General features: G+C 40.1%; 1 protein-coding gene across 1 annotated transcript in view; it reads left to right on the plus strand.

Annotated features, from left to right (window-relative positions):
- Positions 1–15874, plus strand: part of bbox1 (butyrobetaine (gamma), 2-oxoglutarate dioxygenase (gamma-butyrobetaine hydroxylase) 1) — a 30493-nt gene extending 14619 nt beyond the window's left edge. The window contains exons 3-7 of the mRNA XM_061739080.1: positions 9949–10147; positions 11482–11587; positions 11725–11921; positions 13266–13432; positions 14630–15874. Coding sequence (XP_061595064.1) covers positions 9949–10147; positions 11482–11587; positions 11725–11921; positions 13266–13432; positions 14630–14790 — 830 coding nt within the window. The 3' untranslated portion in view covers positions 14791–15874. The remainder of the gene's footprint in view (positions 1–9948; positions 10148–11481; positions 11588–11724; positions 11922–13265; positions 13433–14629) is intronic.
- Positions 15875–16138: the final 264 nt, after the last annotated feature.

Consider the following 16138-nt stretch of genomic DNA (forward strand, 5'->3'; position numbering starts at 1 on the left):
GCTATAGCTGACATTTTAGTTTTATTGTGTAATGTCAGAACTAAAGCTGATTTTAAAAATTACCACTCAAACTATTCAGTGAAGTAGAAATAATAATAAAAAATATATATTTTTCTGTTTCCAATTTAACAGTTGTTTGATTTTTGTTTTTTTAAGCTGTCAATCTTTGTGTTTGGTGCTTTACACACTTATCAGTAGTACTGGGAACATTTAAGAAAAAAATTACTTAGACATTATGAAAAGCATGGTAATGTAGTTTTGTTAAATGATATATCTGAAAAATCTCATCTCACCTCAGGTGTAATGAGATTTATTTAACTTAACAGCTGTGCTTTATTTTATTCTCCATCCGCCTGCCAACAATGTCCCAAGTTCCCAGCTAGAACCAAATAAAAGAAGCATATCTTTGGTCAAAAGTCTGACAAGGGCTCTAAATGCAAAGTGGAAAATCTTCCCCCTATAGTCACTGTGTACCTATTAATGCTGTTTTGATAGATATTGCCGTTTGGTCTCGGGGACAGACAGAAAGTCATAAATAAGTTTAAATGAAACACTTGTTTCCTTTTTTCACAAGGTTGAGGCCTCAATGAAATGTCTGTGACATGCTTGGGTCAAGATGACAGATAGAGAAACACTTTCAACCATTTATTTTCAGCTTTTTTTCCTTCTTCTCTTTGCAGCAGACTTGAAGGGGTTAGTGAAACACTTGACTCCACTCCACCCTCTCTCCCACTGGTTGTACATTATTTTGCAACCTCAATCTGATGTACAAATGTAAATGTATTTTCAAAGTGTGCTTGATAACCCCTAAAGTGCCTTATGAGAGCCTGCGGTACATGCAGTACTACTTCATGCACAATCGGAGTCATGTGTTGACCCGTTCAAGTTTGGGAAAATTATCTAATTGCCACTGAATTTATTATTAGTAGTATAATAAAAATGGCTTTGTCTTCTGAAGTGCAGTGAGAATAGCATGGTTGAAAATGGATAGTTTTAAACCAAGTTTCATCATTTTTACACTGATATGAAGCTGTGATGCTTGAGAACTAGAACAACATGGGGACTAGTTGTTTTCTTTGCCCTCCCATTTAAACGCATTAACTTTTTTGCTTAATTTTGTACAGGTTGGGGAAAAATAGTGGTATGTTTTAAAAAAAAAAAGCCTATAATTTGGTTTGTGGAGAGGGTTTTAATGATCTGACCATGCAGCTCCAGACTATGATATAGAATAAATCATTCAAGTTTAGTGTCAGTTCATTTTAATATGGTCTGAAAAACTTCTATTCAGGTTTGAACAGGCTCATATGAGCTATTTAAACCTTTTAAATATGGCTGGAAAAGCGTAACATTGTTTTTCTGTTAGTATTTTCAAAAAAAGTTTGAGTAATTCTAGTCATGAATTATTTTATTTTGTTATAATTTCCTCTGCTGTGTGGCTTGTTACATTGGGATAGCATTTCATTTGAATTTGACATTTATTTTAAACTTACTGTCACATACTCTCATTAATTTACTCATTTGAGTTTGGACTTTTCTCCAACCTGCCAACCAGCAGCCAATTTGTCAGGTCCCATCCTGGCTGGTGTTTTCTCTCCTGCCATCTGGTCCAGATTTAGTCTTCAGAATCACCATTAGTCAGTTGATAGAAAGGTTTCTGGAAACAGAGCTGCAGATGTTCTTCACTGGAAATTGAATGCATTCTCACAGACATGACCATCATTTCACACACCATTTACAATTCAGCAGAAACATATTTCTAAACACATGCCATCATATAAATCTACTCACTTTATCACCCTGAAGGAATTTGAAAAATCCATACTGTGAAGCAGAGCTAGTTTTCCCAATCGTTGTCTTCCACTGTGTAGTCAGCTGTAACAGGACTCTGATGATTTTAGCAGTTCAGAAATGTCAGAAATTATAGTTAGCCAAACTTGTCTTTTTCCAGAAATTTGGAGTTGGCCATTTTTAACAAATTTCACTAGTTTTCTCCCACATACCACATTCATCTGTCACACTGTGTTCCCATAATCCCCCCACGGATGAGCTGTATTTGAGTGAAATTCCACCTCTTTGTCATCTCGTTTCAGGATTCAACACCTATATGTCAAATTTAATGTGAAGCTTAATCATTCTAATGATTGGCTTTCTCGTTTGTTCGTCAAGGCAGACGTCCAACCTGCTCTTGAAATTACACTGAAAGCATTAAGCATATGTTGATTACAAAGACACAGTTTTAACAAACTACCGCAAGGCTCGGTTGAGTTTGGGATCCAGTTGCAGAGCGTTTGGATTTGTGTGGCGTGTGTAGTGAGAAAACACAGCTCATACTGTCTTTTCAAACTAGGAATGCAGAAATCAGCAGCCCAATGCATCCAGGTTTGTTTTATAAATAGGTGTTATTGTTGGATTAGTGGAGGATGGAGTGAGTGAGGTGTTTTTTTTTTGGCAAATCCATTGATATACACACACACTGTATGTATTCTATGAAAACACAAAAGTACATATTCTTTGTCAAAACCAGTTTAACTTATGATAGTTTATTTTTTCATGGTCCTGATATGAATGGTATCAAGTTGTTTAACAGATGAAATCCTTACGGGATTTTCAGCATTTCCTGCTTTGCAAGTAAAAAAATTAATAAACTCATACGCATAATCTAAAGCCTCTCACACACTAGTATTGAATTCAGATGCAAATTAGTATTTTTACTGAAAATAATTTCACATATGTCAACATTGATATAAACAACTTGCCATACAAGGTTTTATAAAACTCCAAGTTTCCAAACAGAAGTTGGAAGTATAATAACTCAGCCTTGACCACCTGTCTCATATCTGATTTATAGGGTAGTTAACGTTCCTGCAATAAAAATGTAACAGAGAAAAATGTTGATGATGTATTTACTGTTAATTATTGAAGAATCAAAGTACGGCTGATTAAAAGTGGAAACTTTCAAAGTCGATTAACGTTCAGAAGTTATAAAGTGCTCTTTCAACATGAACTTGAACCTAGAAACAGTAAACGCAATATGTAAAAAGTTAGAAGTAGCAAGAGACTGTCTTAAAGGGTTGTGGTAAAGCTTTCTACATTTTACTGAATATCTCTAAAAAAAGTTGATCAAAAGAAATGCTAATATACAGCCTGAAAGAACTACCTTAAGTTATTCTAGGTTTATTAAACTATTATGTAAGTACATTTCATGACTAGCTGCACTGATAGATTAATACTTTATGGATGACTTAAAATCAAGCTAAGGGCCCACATACCATGAATAAAAACTGTTACATTTATATGTTGGAGACATTTTCTTCAATATTAAAACTTATATTTCAACACATTTTTAAATCAAATAAGAGGGTTCTGAGAATGGTTTATATTAACATCAAACTACAACAGAAAGAATACCGTCACGTTCAATTTCTTTTTCAGCTGTTTTGATCTAATTTAATGAATTCTTTTACATTTTTTTTTATTTAACCTTGTCTGTGCATTCCATGGATGGCCCACTGATCCAGGAGCAGAGATAAAACTTAACCAAAACAAGAACTGGATCGCTGCAGAAATTTGTAGGACTGGGAGCTACAAAGAAAATAAACACTAGCCTGTAAACTTAAACAGACCACAATGAAGGATGATCCACACGGTCATGAGGTGCCAGAAAGAGTCTAAACCTGCAGCTTCCTTGTCTGGAGAGCCACTGTAGAAATGTACATCTGATCCAAATGGATCTCATCAGCTGTCCCATCATGCGCATGCTAGCACATTTCTTTATGTAAAAAAAACCTAGTAAATTTACACAACTGTGAAAACAGCAGAAGGTAGAGGTTGTCTCACTGTATGTTTTATTTCATACAGATATTAGAGAAAGAAGGAAGAAAATTCATACATACCAGTAACTTTTTTGACATTCTGCCTATGAACCAAAGCTGGAAACTATGCAAGATTGATTGAGGTTGAGTGTTTTTAAATTAGCATTTGCACATCTACACATGTGTTCGTATACTTCCACTAGTACAAGTGTAGTATAAGACTGATATTTGGGGCTTAACTTGGACCTGTGGTCACAGCTGCAGAACACCGAAGCTAAAACAAGAGCATGCTGAGGTTGAGGACATTCATGTAGAGCTTGTTTAAACATTGATTAAAACCATGTCCTCGTTTGTCCGATCACAAGTGCACAACTTCAAGTACGTCACCTTACCTTCTGGTTTTAGAGTACATGTGGGTCTCCACATACGACCAGATGTCTCTCTCTCCAGGAAGGAGCGTACATGGCTGGACCTCACAGCTGTTTTTAGTGCAGGGTCAGCAGCCCTGGTCCTGAAGAGCTGCAGTCCTGCATGTTTTAGATGTCATCCAGGTCAGCACAAGTCTGTTAATGATAAAGCTGCTTGTGTCATGGTGTGCTGAACATCTAAGATATGCAGGACTGCGGCTCTCTAGGAACAGGGTCACCGACCGCTGGTTTAGTGTTACTGTAGAGATGAACACATATGAACAAAAGTCTTGTGTCAATGAAGCATCCCTTGTGAGGCAACCTATTTTCTTTTTTGGGATACCATAAGAGACAGTGAAGTTCCTGGTGGAAACTAGGCCTGTGTTGAAAAAAATCGATTTCCCAATTTTAAATCGATTCTCATATTAATTCCTATAAATCGATTCATATGTCTAAAGATCGATTTTTTTTTTCTTTTATTTATTTATGTATTTTTTTTTCATCATTACATTACAACTTTTGGTTATTTTTTTGTTTATCCCCAAAAAAGGAATGTTTTGTTGGACACGAGAATAACTGGCGCCATGTTTTTGCCTTTTAAATATGTTTAAAGGTATGAAAACATTAAAGTGTTAGGTTATAATTGCATAAATTGTCTATATTTCATTACTTTATATACTGTCTTGGGGTTACATTTGCAAAAAATGCTAAAAACCAAATGCTCAAAAATTAAAAACCAAAATAGACCGAAAATGGAACAAATAAAAACGGAATGTGGGAAAAAATAAAAGCGATTTCATCCGTCTCTGTTTCCTCCCTGGATCTGTTTGGTAATTCTGACCCACATGATGTTTCTGAAAGCAGTTCTATCAGCATTCTGGGAGCTGATTGGTCCTTACAGCATCATTAGCTGCCAAAACTTTGATGAATCTCAATATAATACTAGTAGTAATATTTTGCATAACTACAGTCATATAATTCATGCAACAACTCAAAAAACAGTTTTAATAACACTAACCCAAATCAATATCGGAATCGAATCGGATCGAATCAAATCTTGATAATCGATTCTGAATCTTAAGAATCGGAATGGAATCGATTCTTGACATTTGAATCGATCCCCAGCCCTAGTGGAAACCCCAGTGCCTACATGATACATGTCAAGGGAGTAGGTGACATGAATGAAGGTGGGAATGATTGTGAAAGTGGTTGGGTAGGAGATTCAATTCAATTTTATTTATAAAGCGTCTATTACGACATAAGTTGTCTCTAGGCACTTTCCAGAGACCCAGAGCAAGACCCCCGAGCTATAAGTACATAAACAATGGCAGGTAAAAAGTCTCCTAGTGGCAGAAAAACCTTAAACCAAACATTGGCAGGAAAAACTCCCCTTTTAGGATGGAATCCAGGCTTAATGCAGGTCCAGTCTTTAAAATGTGACCAAAACTGGGTAAACAACTGACGGTGGACAGAAAGTCTCACACCCCACAGACGTGGAGGGTCAGTGAGCTGCATGTGACTTCTACAGTTTAAAAGATTGAAACTTTTTGAGTCTATTTGAGCTACGTAATATTCAGGGTAGAAGGTGAAATATCGTCCAGAAAATAAAAAGAAGTCTTGTTGTCTTGTTTCAAGCCTTTCAGAGTTTCCTCGCTAGAATCAGTTCAGTTGGAGACGTGTTGAGGAAGTTTTAAAACATTACGTGTGGGGGAGTGGCAGCCAAAATGTTTTTGACAAAGTTCATCCATCACTTAGAGCCCCAACCTGCTGCTGAAGATGCTCAGTGTTATGAAGCTAATGAATGCAAAGAGGCTGAAAATAAAGTTAGTAGAGCATGTAGGCTGCAGCCTCTGCCGTGTTTCATTGTTGGATTAAGTTAACGCAGACTGCTGATAATAACTCTAGGAAAGAAAAAGGAATCTGCCAAAATCGGCTTCAGGAACTCAGACCCTTATGAAAATGGAAACGGAAGAGAAAAATTGCAATTTGTGTATCTTTAAGCGATACTCCTTGGTATTAGAGGGTGTAAATGTGCAAAGAAAATATCCCTAATGCGCTAAAACCACAAGCCTGAACCACTGAAACAAGGCAGGATGGATCTGTGCCTCTCGCTTTCTTCAGATTCTGACGCTACCATTTGACGTAGCGCACCAGCTTCATGTTTTTACATGTCACACTTTCAGACAGTTTTCTGCAAACATTGGTGGTGACTCGTGGTTACTGAGTTAGTTTTGCATCTCAGATTAGTTTGGCTTTTCTCCTCGGACCTCAGGCGTCTGAGTTTTCACCCAGACCAGTAAGGCTGAATGCATGCTTCCTTTATGATTTTTTTTTTTAGACCGTTCTCTGCAAACTCTTGTTATGAACTCGTCTGGAAATTCCAATTGATGAGCAGTTTTTGAAGTACTCATACCATCTTATCTGGTACCAATAACCATGTCATGGTCAAGGTCACTTAAATCAGTGGTTCCCAAACTGTGTGCCGCGGCACACTGGTGTGCCTTGAGGCAAGTCCAAGTTAGCCTACTGCAATATAGTATACAACTAGACAAAAATAATTATTTTAATTTACTATATACTACTTTGAATGCACTTATGTTGTCTTTGTCATATCTTATTTGGCATTAGTAAATAATAAACTTAACAGATAAACAGATGATATTAGTGATAACACGTGTTATAAGGCTATTTTGCACAATAGGTGTGCCTTGACATTTTTATTTGTCCTTTGGTGTGCCTTGGGCACAGAAAGTTTGGGAACCACTGACTTAAATCACCTTCCTTCACCAGCTTCATGTTCAGGAACGAAGTGGCCAGCAAGTGTATATATTAACTGGTTTACTACTGAATAGTCAGGTTTGTTTTGGGCGGTCAGTTTTTTGCCGCCGGCTCTCCTCACTAGAGCAGGATGGCATCCAAGAACCAACCTAGGCCTCTAAATATAAATATTTCCAACTTGCAATGGTAATTGTCCCCAATCCCCAATCAGACCATACTTTTCTTCAGCCAACAGACAGATCTCATACAGCATGTGCTATTTAAGCTTCTTGCTGTTGTTGCAGCTTCTTCACGGCCCCCCCACATTTCATAATTACCAAACCGTGTGTGACTCCGGTGTCATGTCTGCTGTTGGTCATGCTTCCTCTGTTCTGTACCCGGAGGGGTCTCTGCTGCTGCTCCCGCTGCCTCAGGCGCTGCATGTATGCACGTTGAAGGACAGAGAGTTCCCGGAGCAGAGCCATACCTGTAAATGAATGCACATGAAAAGAGTAGCATATTTGACCAAATCAGTCCTGATAGAACTGATGTTAAGGTTTGATTATAAATTCTGTGGTGATGAAAATCCATTAAAAAAACATGTAATACCTTTCTGGGGGTTGACTTCCATGACAGTAGTGAAGGAAAGTTCTCTGTGGGTTATCAACCGGAACCAGAAAGATTACACATGCACTTGGTGGAGAAGTGGAGCATCAGCGGAGTAAGAACTCCTTGGGTTTTAGTGCATAAACCTGCAGGATGTTTTTCTAGTTACTCAATTGAGACGATCTGATCCATGACTGCTGCAGATTTTTGGATAAGAGTAACTTGGAAAGCAAGTACAAAGTACTAGTATTGTTGCTTTTATTAAAATCCTCAACCTGGACCGAGCTACAGAATTTATGAACTTACTTTCCAGCTAAATGTCAGATATCTGTTCAAAACTTTGATTTGTATCAGGAGCACTTCAGCCGAAAACATCCTCTCAGAGCGTTTCTGTGGGACCAGAGTGACCTGACACTAAAAGAATTTGGTTTTTGATCTTTCACGACTCAGATTTGTTGTTATTCTTCCCAGTCAAAAGCAAGCTGATGTGCAGATTACATGATTAGACGGAGTTCTCATATTTTATTGAACCCAGCAGGCACACCGTGAACTCTCCTGATAGCAGCTGGCGTGAAGCGTTCCCAGAATGAGATTCCTGCTGAACTGCAGCCAGGACTGCACAGCTGATCTATGTGCAGACTGCAATCATTCGTAACCCCTTTGTCACAAGTGACACCCCCAACCGAAAAAGCTGAAACAATGTGGTGTCTGCCCGAGTCGTTCAGGTCCAGTTTCACAAGTAATTGTAACATTCAGGTTTGACCTTTGCCCCAGTTTCTCATGCTCTTGTCTGTATTTTTCTCCCCGTCTCCCTCTCTCTCTCTCTCTCCCTCATGCCAAGTTGTAACAAGTTCTTGGCCATTTGAATTGTGAAGCCAGAAACTGATTATTTGTGACAACAGCCTGGGGGGAGGTCTGTGAGTCATGATAACCGTAGCATCGGTGTGCGCTTCATGCCTCACCGCCTTTAAAGACGGGCATTGAAATTCCACATCACCAGTTGAAGTCACTTTTGTTGCATCTCTGAATCTTCACAGCCCTCGCAGTAACAATCACTTTTTTTTTTCTTTAGTGGTTTTAGACACTTTAGATAAGGATAAATTGTGCATGGAGTTAATCCGATTTAAGGGTTGTTTTAAGTTTGAGGATAGTGAAGAGACATGTGAAGAGGGCCCATAAACAGCAGCCAGGTACACAGCCTCCCGTGCTCAGTCCTGCTCTCGCTAATGGACTTAGCAGCTGTTTCTTTGGGAGTCACTGGAGAGAGAGGCTTCATGGAAAAAGGAGTGGAGCCAGCTGGGTGGAGAGCTATGGAAGGATTTTTTCCACTTCTGTCTGATGGAGACTCGCTGACTTTTTTTTTTTCAGCCAGACATTCGTCTTCGTGTGTGTGTTGAGACTTCTGCAAGCTGCGGCAGGCTGCATCATTTAAAATGTCATGGGTTCCTGTAAGCAGGGGGAACAATGGTAGTAATTGTTTTATATTTGGATTAGAAAAATATAACAAACAATCTATCACATAGGCACGTCTACAATATGTGCTTATTAGGAGATAGTAGTCGTGTCCATTATGTAAACTGAACACAACAAGATGTCTTCAGTGACAAAGCTCACACATGGCAGAGTTCGTCTGTCATTCAGCTGAACACAAACATAATGAGATTTATCTGCATGGCGTGGAGTGAAGATGCATTAGAAACGGGACACGCAGGCTCTCTTGTAACAAGATGTTAACAAAGGTTAACATTTTATAAACTCAATGTTTTTCACTCATGTTTATTTGTGCACAAGTTTATCAACAATAAGCAAGATCTTCCGGACACCTTTCATAATTTCTTTAGTTTTTTATCTGACTTGCATTCATACTCTACTAGACACCGTGTCAATCTACATTTACCCTTCTGTCGAACATCTTTTCATCGGTTTAATATTTCATTTAGAGGTCCTAAACTCTGGAACAATTTAGATCTGAGGTCCACATTGTCATTTATATCCTTCAAAAAATTGCTGAAAAAACATCTCATGTCCTAATTTTTCAATGTATTCTCTATTATGTATCCTTGTTTTATTTTCATGTTTATAATTAGATTTTTCCTATGTTTGTACATTTAATTTTCTGTTTACAGTAGATGACGGGAGTGGAACTCTGTACAAGCCCTCTGGGCTTCGTTCCCTCCTTGCACTATTTTTGAAATTGTGCTAAATAAAATAAATACAAATAAATACAAGGTTCCCCAACATGGAGAAGAAAAACGGATGAGGCATCACGTAACAAGCTACCAGCTCTGTTATTCTACGATACTCGTTTCTCCCTTTGGTGGAGGAGAGTGGATGACGAACTTCTCTGTCTGTGTTTCTCATTTCAGAACGTTATTGTTGGGATTCCAACCTGCGCATTCCCACAGCCGATTATCACGAAGTGCTCCATGACGATAAGGCGGCGTTCGCCTGGCTCCTGGCCCTGCGGCGCGTCGGCATCGTGTACCTGAAGGGAGCTCCGGTGGAGCAGGGCCAGGTGGCCAGACTGGCCGAGAGGATCGGATACCTGAGGCTGACGTTTTACGGGTAAAACCAGGCTCCTTCTTGATGAATCTCACTTCCCACTAAATCACGAGCAATTGCAGCATCCGCTGATCATATTTTAGCCGGAACAAAACCTGCTTTTGTTGTTTTTGTTCATTTAAAAAAAAAAAGGATTTACAGGAGAAAATCTAAATTACCGTATTTTCTGGACTATAAGCCGCACCTGCATATAAGCCACATCCGCTCTATTTTAAAAAAAATAATAAAAAAAAAGATATACAAGCCGCAGATATTTATGTTGTAGATATTTACTACATGTACAGAAGGATTTTGAACTGTAAATGATGTACATGTTTGTACCTAAATAGATCCTTTCCTACACTGCAAAAACTCAAAATCTTAACAAGAATATTTGTCTTATTTCTAGTTAAAATGTCTCATTTTTAGTCAAAAAAAATCTCATTACACTTAAAACAAGACTCTTCACTGGAAAAAACAACAATTTCCACCTGTTTTCAAGTAGATTTTCACTTAAAATAAGATTTTTTTGCTTGTAATGAGAAGATAACCGGTATTTATTTATCTATGTATCTGTTTGAAATCTGCTTCTACCTACTTCTATCTGCTAAAGAAGAAGTAGCATATTCTTCTTTACATTTATTTTGTCTTAGTTTTGATTCTAATTCTGGTTAGAGCGCCCCGAGCGGTGGAAGAAAAATCCACAGAATAGCCGCACCTTTGTATAAGCTGCACGGTTCAAAACGTATGAAAAAAGTAGCGGCTTATAGTCCAGAAAATACGGTAGTTAGATGTTGTATTGAGAGAAGCATTGAGATTGATTTAGACAGGTGTTTAGATCAAATATCCCCACTTCTAATTGATCTGTAGCTGCGTTTCACGTGTCTACTGGCCCTTTCATCACTTCAGCTCTTACTGCCGTGTTGATTATTTCAGGGCAGAGACGGGGAAAACAACTTAAAGTATTTCAGCTCTTTTTAAAGCAGAGATATTAGCTGGTGTCAGACCGGAGGTGGGGAGCGTAAAGCTTTACCTCCGTCAGCCGATGAGGGCCTGCCGTCAGAGAGACTTTAACGACTCAGGCTACATCCGAACCGAGGCACGCAAACAGAGCACGGGAGATAACTTTCCCTCATTAGTGCTCCACTCCCGCTGCATGTCAATGAAGAATCTGTTTAAGAGTCTGTAGTCTAAGCATTCCTGTGAAGCAGCTCCGTTTTCCCCCACGGGGATCCCTCCCGGACTTCATCTCATCTCATCCTTTTCTCTTTACAGCTTAATTGTTGTTTCTGATCTTCTAAAGCTTAAGTTGAATAATGAAAGTGGGTTTAATTAATGAATGTTATCACTGTTCTCAGGCATACGTGGCAGGTCCAGGACAAACCCATGGCAAACAATGTGGCCTACACTTCAGGGAAGCTGAGCTTGCATACAGACTACCCCGCACTGCACTTTGCACCTGGAGTGAGTAAAAAAACCCCACTTTTCTGTTTAGACGATGAAAACAGCTCTGAACAGGAATGGCCTCAGCTCTGAAACATGCCTGGCATTTCCTTCTTTAGGAGTTTGGGTTGTAAAATGTGTTTGTTGTGATGTTGAAGGTGCAGTTCTTGCACTGCATCAACCAGGCTGTGGAAGGAGGAGAGAGCGAGGTGGTGGATGGTTTCCACATGGCTGAGAAGCTGCAGAGAGAAGACCCCGAGGCCTTCAGGGCTCTCAGCTCGCTGCTGGTGGACTTCACCGACACCGGGACGGACTACTGCGACTTCATGCTGCAGTCCAAGAAATGCATCATCGAGTAAGTGCTGCAGGGCCGCTCAGCCGGCTGTTTACTCAGATGCAGGTGCATTTACTGGGGAGGGAGGATTGAGACGGCATTAAAACCCGGCAGCAGGGAGTTTGTGTTCATGCTTTTGATTCTAAGTGAGACACTGCCATCTGCTGCTCAGGAGGAGAATGTCGACCTTGACTCTCTATTCCTGCAAAATCTAGGGAAGATGCAGTATTCCCTGCATTAGGTTTGTTTTGTAGTTAGCATATCCGGGTGCATTTGGTGAGCAGTAAACTTCTGGACATGGGAATGCATCAACTCTTAATCAGGCTTTTCAGATGATGACAGTAATTTCATAATTAATGGTTTTTAAGCGTGTAACGGATCGAAAAACCCATGGATCAGATCATTTCTCAGTCAGCAAAACCCCCCCCCAAAAAAAGATAAGACATAAACGTTTTGTCTTTTCGTTTATTATCACTTTCATATTATTAAATGGAAATATATCAACTTAAAGTGTACAAGGCATAATCTTCCTCTTAACATAATTAAGGAAAAACGATTTAAGTGCAACATCAGAAGGCAAGTCATCCTCCTTGAAACATGGATAGTGAACTGAAGCCAATGTCCACTTCATCAAAGAAGAGTAAAGGAAAGAAAGCAAAGCATACCTGAGCTTATTAAAGCAAATCCTTCTTCACAAAGACAAGGGCGTCTATTCGTCTGGGGAGAGCGTGGACCTCTCTGCAGTCGCTATGTTCCCTGTCTGCACCTCTAAACACGCCCATAGTGTTTGTGAGGGCTTTAGCTCGCTGGGATTGTGCAACAAGGGGCTGCAGAACTGCAGCGCTGATGCGGTTGTTGAGCAGCCTCCGTCTTTACTGCTGTCAGTGAAACACCGGGGGGAAGTCGCTTCAAATATGCGGCCATGCTTGATGTGTTTCCACTGTCACACGGCCTTCTTGTGCCACAGTGCCGACACACGTCACGGTTTCCTCCACCGACCTCGTCCCTTCATCATTATATTTGACAGGGAAGCCGAGACGCTGCCGTTCAGGGGATTTAAATGATGCTCTGCCGTTCCTCCGCTCACGACCAGGCTGGTGTGTGGACTGAACTTGCACAGCTTCTTTTTTTTCTTCATAAATCAATCTGCGGATCATGTGTGTGGCGAACCGAAGATATTGATCCGAACGGATCAATGATGATCCGTCGCACCACTAATGGTTTTATCTATTGATTTGTCTGAGCAATTATACAATCTCAAAATACAGAAGCTGTACTCAAACTGATGACATGAACTCTGTGTCTCAGCTAAAAACTCCTGCTCGGCTGACTTTAACTTTGTTTTCCATTGTCCTCTTTGTTCAGTGTTGACTCTGAGGGCCGAGTTGTGAGGATAAACTACAACAACGCCACCAGGAACTCTGTGCTGGACCTGCCCGTGCATCAGGTGCAGCCGTTCTACAGAGCCCTGAAGGCCTACGTGCAGATCATGAACCGGCCGGAGAACGTGGTCACCTACACCATGGAGCCAGGTCAGTGTGCCCGCTCCAAACCTTAGCCTTTGTTAGAAAGGAAGGAGAATTAATCTGTGCCCACTGCGCTAAAGGGCTCCTCTGCATAACATTGTGCCTGAGATTAAATTAAAAAAAAGAAAAAGAAAAGGGACAAGGCAAAATGAAATGAAAGCGTCAGTATACTCCGAGAAAACAGAAGATACTCATTCTTGTAGTCAACTAAACATAGACTGGCTCATTGATGTCCAAGTTAGGTAGTTAATGTATTTGTCCACAAGTAGAGATTTGTCTTTTGTCTCATAATACAAAAAAACCACAGTAACATGACATATCAACAAACACTTAAAGGAGCTTGAGGCCGGATTGTGGCAAGATTTATGAAAAAAATCCGTATACATTTTAAGTTTTCTAGTAATAATGTCAGATGAAGCGTTCCAAACCCAAAAGAATGAGCCCTCTAGTGTATCTCTCCTTTGCCTTGAACAGGCTGTGTGCTGCAAAATGTGCTGCAATTCGGTCCCGAATTTCCCGCGCTGGGCTGCGGATGTGACGTCACATGACGCTGCATGTGCGTTCTCCCCGTTCTCCCGTGCCGGCTTCACTGTTGGCTGCAGTACCCCCGACGGCCGTCGTGGTGAAGGGTGGCGCTAGAGAGTCTCATTTCTTAAAAGGAGCCTCAAGCTCCTTTAACATTTACACCTAAAACATCTTAGTGGCAAAAAAAGAGGAACAACAAGGACATGTACATAAAAGACAAGTCTACAGAGACGTGCCCTCATTCAGAGCCTTAACGGCGTTGGGAATGAATGAGTTTTTAAATATGTTCCTGTTTGCCTTTGGTCCACTGTATCGTCTACCTGAGGGAAGTAATTTAAACTCGCTGCTACACAATCTTTGTGGTCAACATGTCACTTTGATCTCCATCTCTGTAGGACTAATCAAGTTACACAATGCTGGTAAAACCTTTGAAATAACCTGCTCAGAAAAGAGTCTGCAGCCTCCAGTGATTAACATGAAGAAATGAAAACAGAAAAAAAGTTGCAGGTTGCTGCTGCCGGTTTCAGCAGCGTAATTTACGGCTCCTCGTCGGGATGCTTTCATCCCCGTGACCCCAATCATGAAGTTCCTTGAAACTCGTGAATGTGCCCGTCTGCGTGTGCGGTCCAGCGTCGAGCAGCAGAGGAATGAATCCCAGCCTCTGCTTTTCCATTACAGGTGACATCGTGACCTTCGACAACTGGCGTCTCCTGCACGGGAGGAGGAGCTACGAGAGCCGGCCGGACAGGCTGCGACACCTGGAGGGAGCCTACCTGGACTGGGACGAAGTCATGTCTCGTCTCCGGATCCTCCGCAAAGCCGTGCACGAGGACGTATGAGCCGTGGAGACTCGGCCGCATTTAAATAGGTAGACTGCCTTTTTGCGAGGGGATATAAAACTAGAACACTAGAGTCGCTCCGAGAGCACAGCAAAGCAAAAACAAGTCAAGAGGAAAATCTCTGACCCGTCATTCAGGTTTAATGGAAAAAGTCTGTAAAGTTTAGAAGTCGCAAATATGAAACTTGGTGCAACACAATAATGCAAAGATGAACAAAAGCCTCTTGATTTGGTGTGAAGATGCTTTTGAACTGACCTGTTTAGTTTTTTTTTTATTTTAATGAAACTTTACATTTAGTTGTATACATTGTCCTTATTAATTTTCTGAAACAATCTATCATTCCCAGTTCTTCGGTGGAAATATTTGGCTCAAGACTTCCTGTTTACAGATTCACATCCTACTTTTCCAGCAAAGAAAATTGAATTTTCTGTTCCTCACTTTTCTTGTTTGATTTGATCCTTCATGACTTTTTCAAACTCGGTGATCTGTGACCCTGGATGAGCACAGGAGCAGCAAGAAACAAAGATTACCTGTACGCTGTGTGGTGATGTTGGGATATAAGCGAGTTCCTGCTTTCCTCTGTAAAACATCTCGCTACCTGTTCGGTCATGTGATTTACTGTCTTTACTGCCTTTAACGACGACGGCACCAGTCCTCCTGAGGGAAACCTGAGGTGACTAATACGTGTTAACTTCTCTGCCTAAGTTTACTGCCGATGTGCCAACGTTTTCCAGATACGGTATCAGGATGTTGACAAAATGTGTCGTTACATATACCGTTCAGAAAAGAATTCTACCTTGTAAAACAAACTTACAAATGTACCTTTATCTTGTAAATAACTGGGAGTGCAGCAGCTTGAAATTTAACCTTTTAAAACCTGGTGGGCATCCAAATAATGTCAGTTCTACACAAACTTACTTTGAAATAGAATTTTATTTAAGTCTTACCCAATAAACTGGGTATCGTTTCGGGGCATTACAGAGTTGTTGCGTGAGTTGGGGCTGTGCAATTGATCTTTTTACTCGCAATTCCAATTTTGGCTCCAATCAATGATAAAAACATTGTAATCAAGTAAAAAAAAAAAAAAAAAAAAGAGTAAATATTGTGATGACAAGCACTTCAGACAGACTCCACTTGACCACAGTGAGCGATGTCTTCTTTCATTTAGCATTTATTTATTAAATATTGAGGTCATGCTGTGTTTCTGGCCAAAAACACAACATATATCAAGCATTTGTTCTGTTGTCATGAAATTTTATTTATCCTGCAAAGTTTACCTTGGAAATTTCAATATTAAATTCTATAAATGTGTGACATGCTTCCAGAGTCAGGGAATAAATATTTTTTA

The sequence above is a fragment of the Cololabis saira genome, chromosome 2, assembly GCF_033807715.1.
Source record: "Cololabis saira isolate AMF1-May2022 chromosome 2, fColSai1.1, whole genome shotgun sequence".
Lineage (NCBI taxonomy): Eukaryota > Metazoa > Chordata > Actinopteri > Beloniformes > Belonidae > Cololabis > Cololabis saira.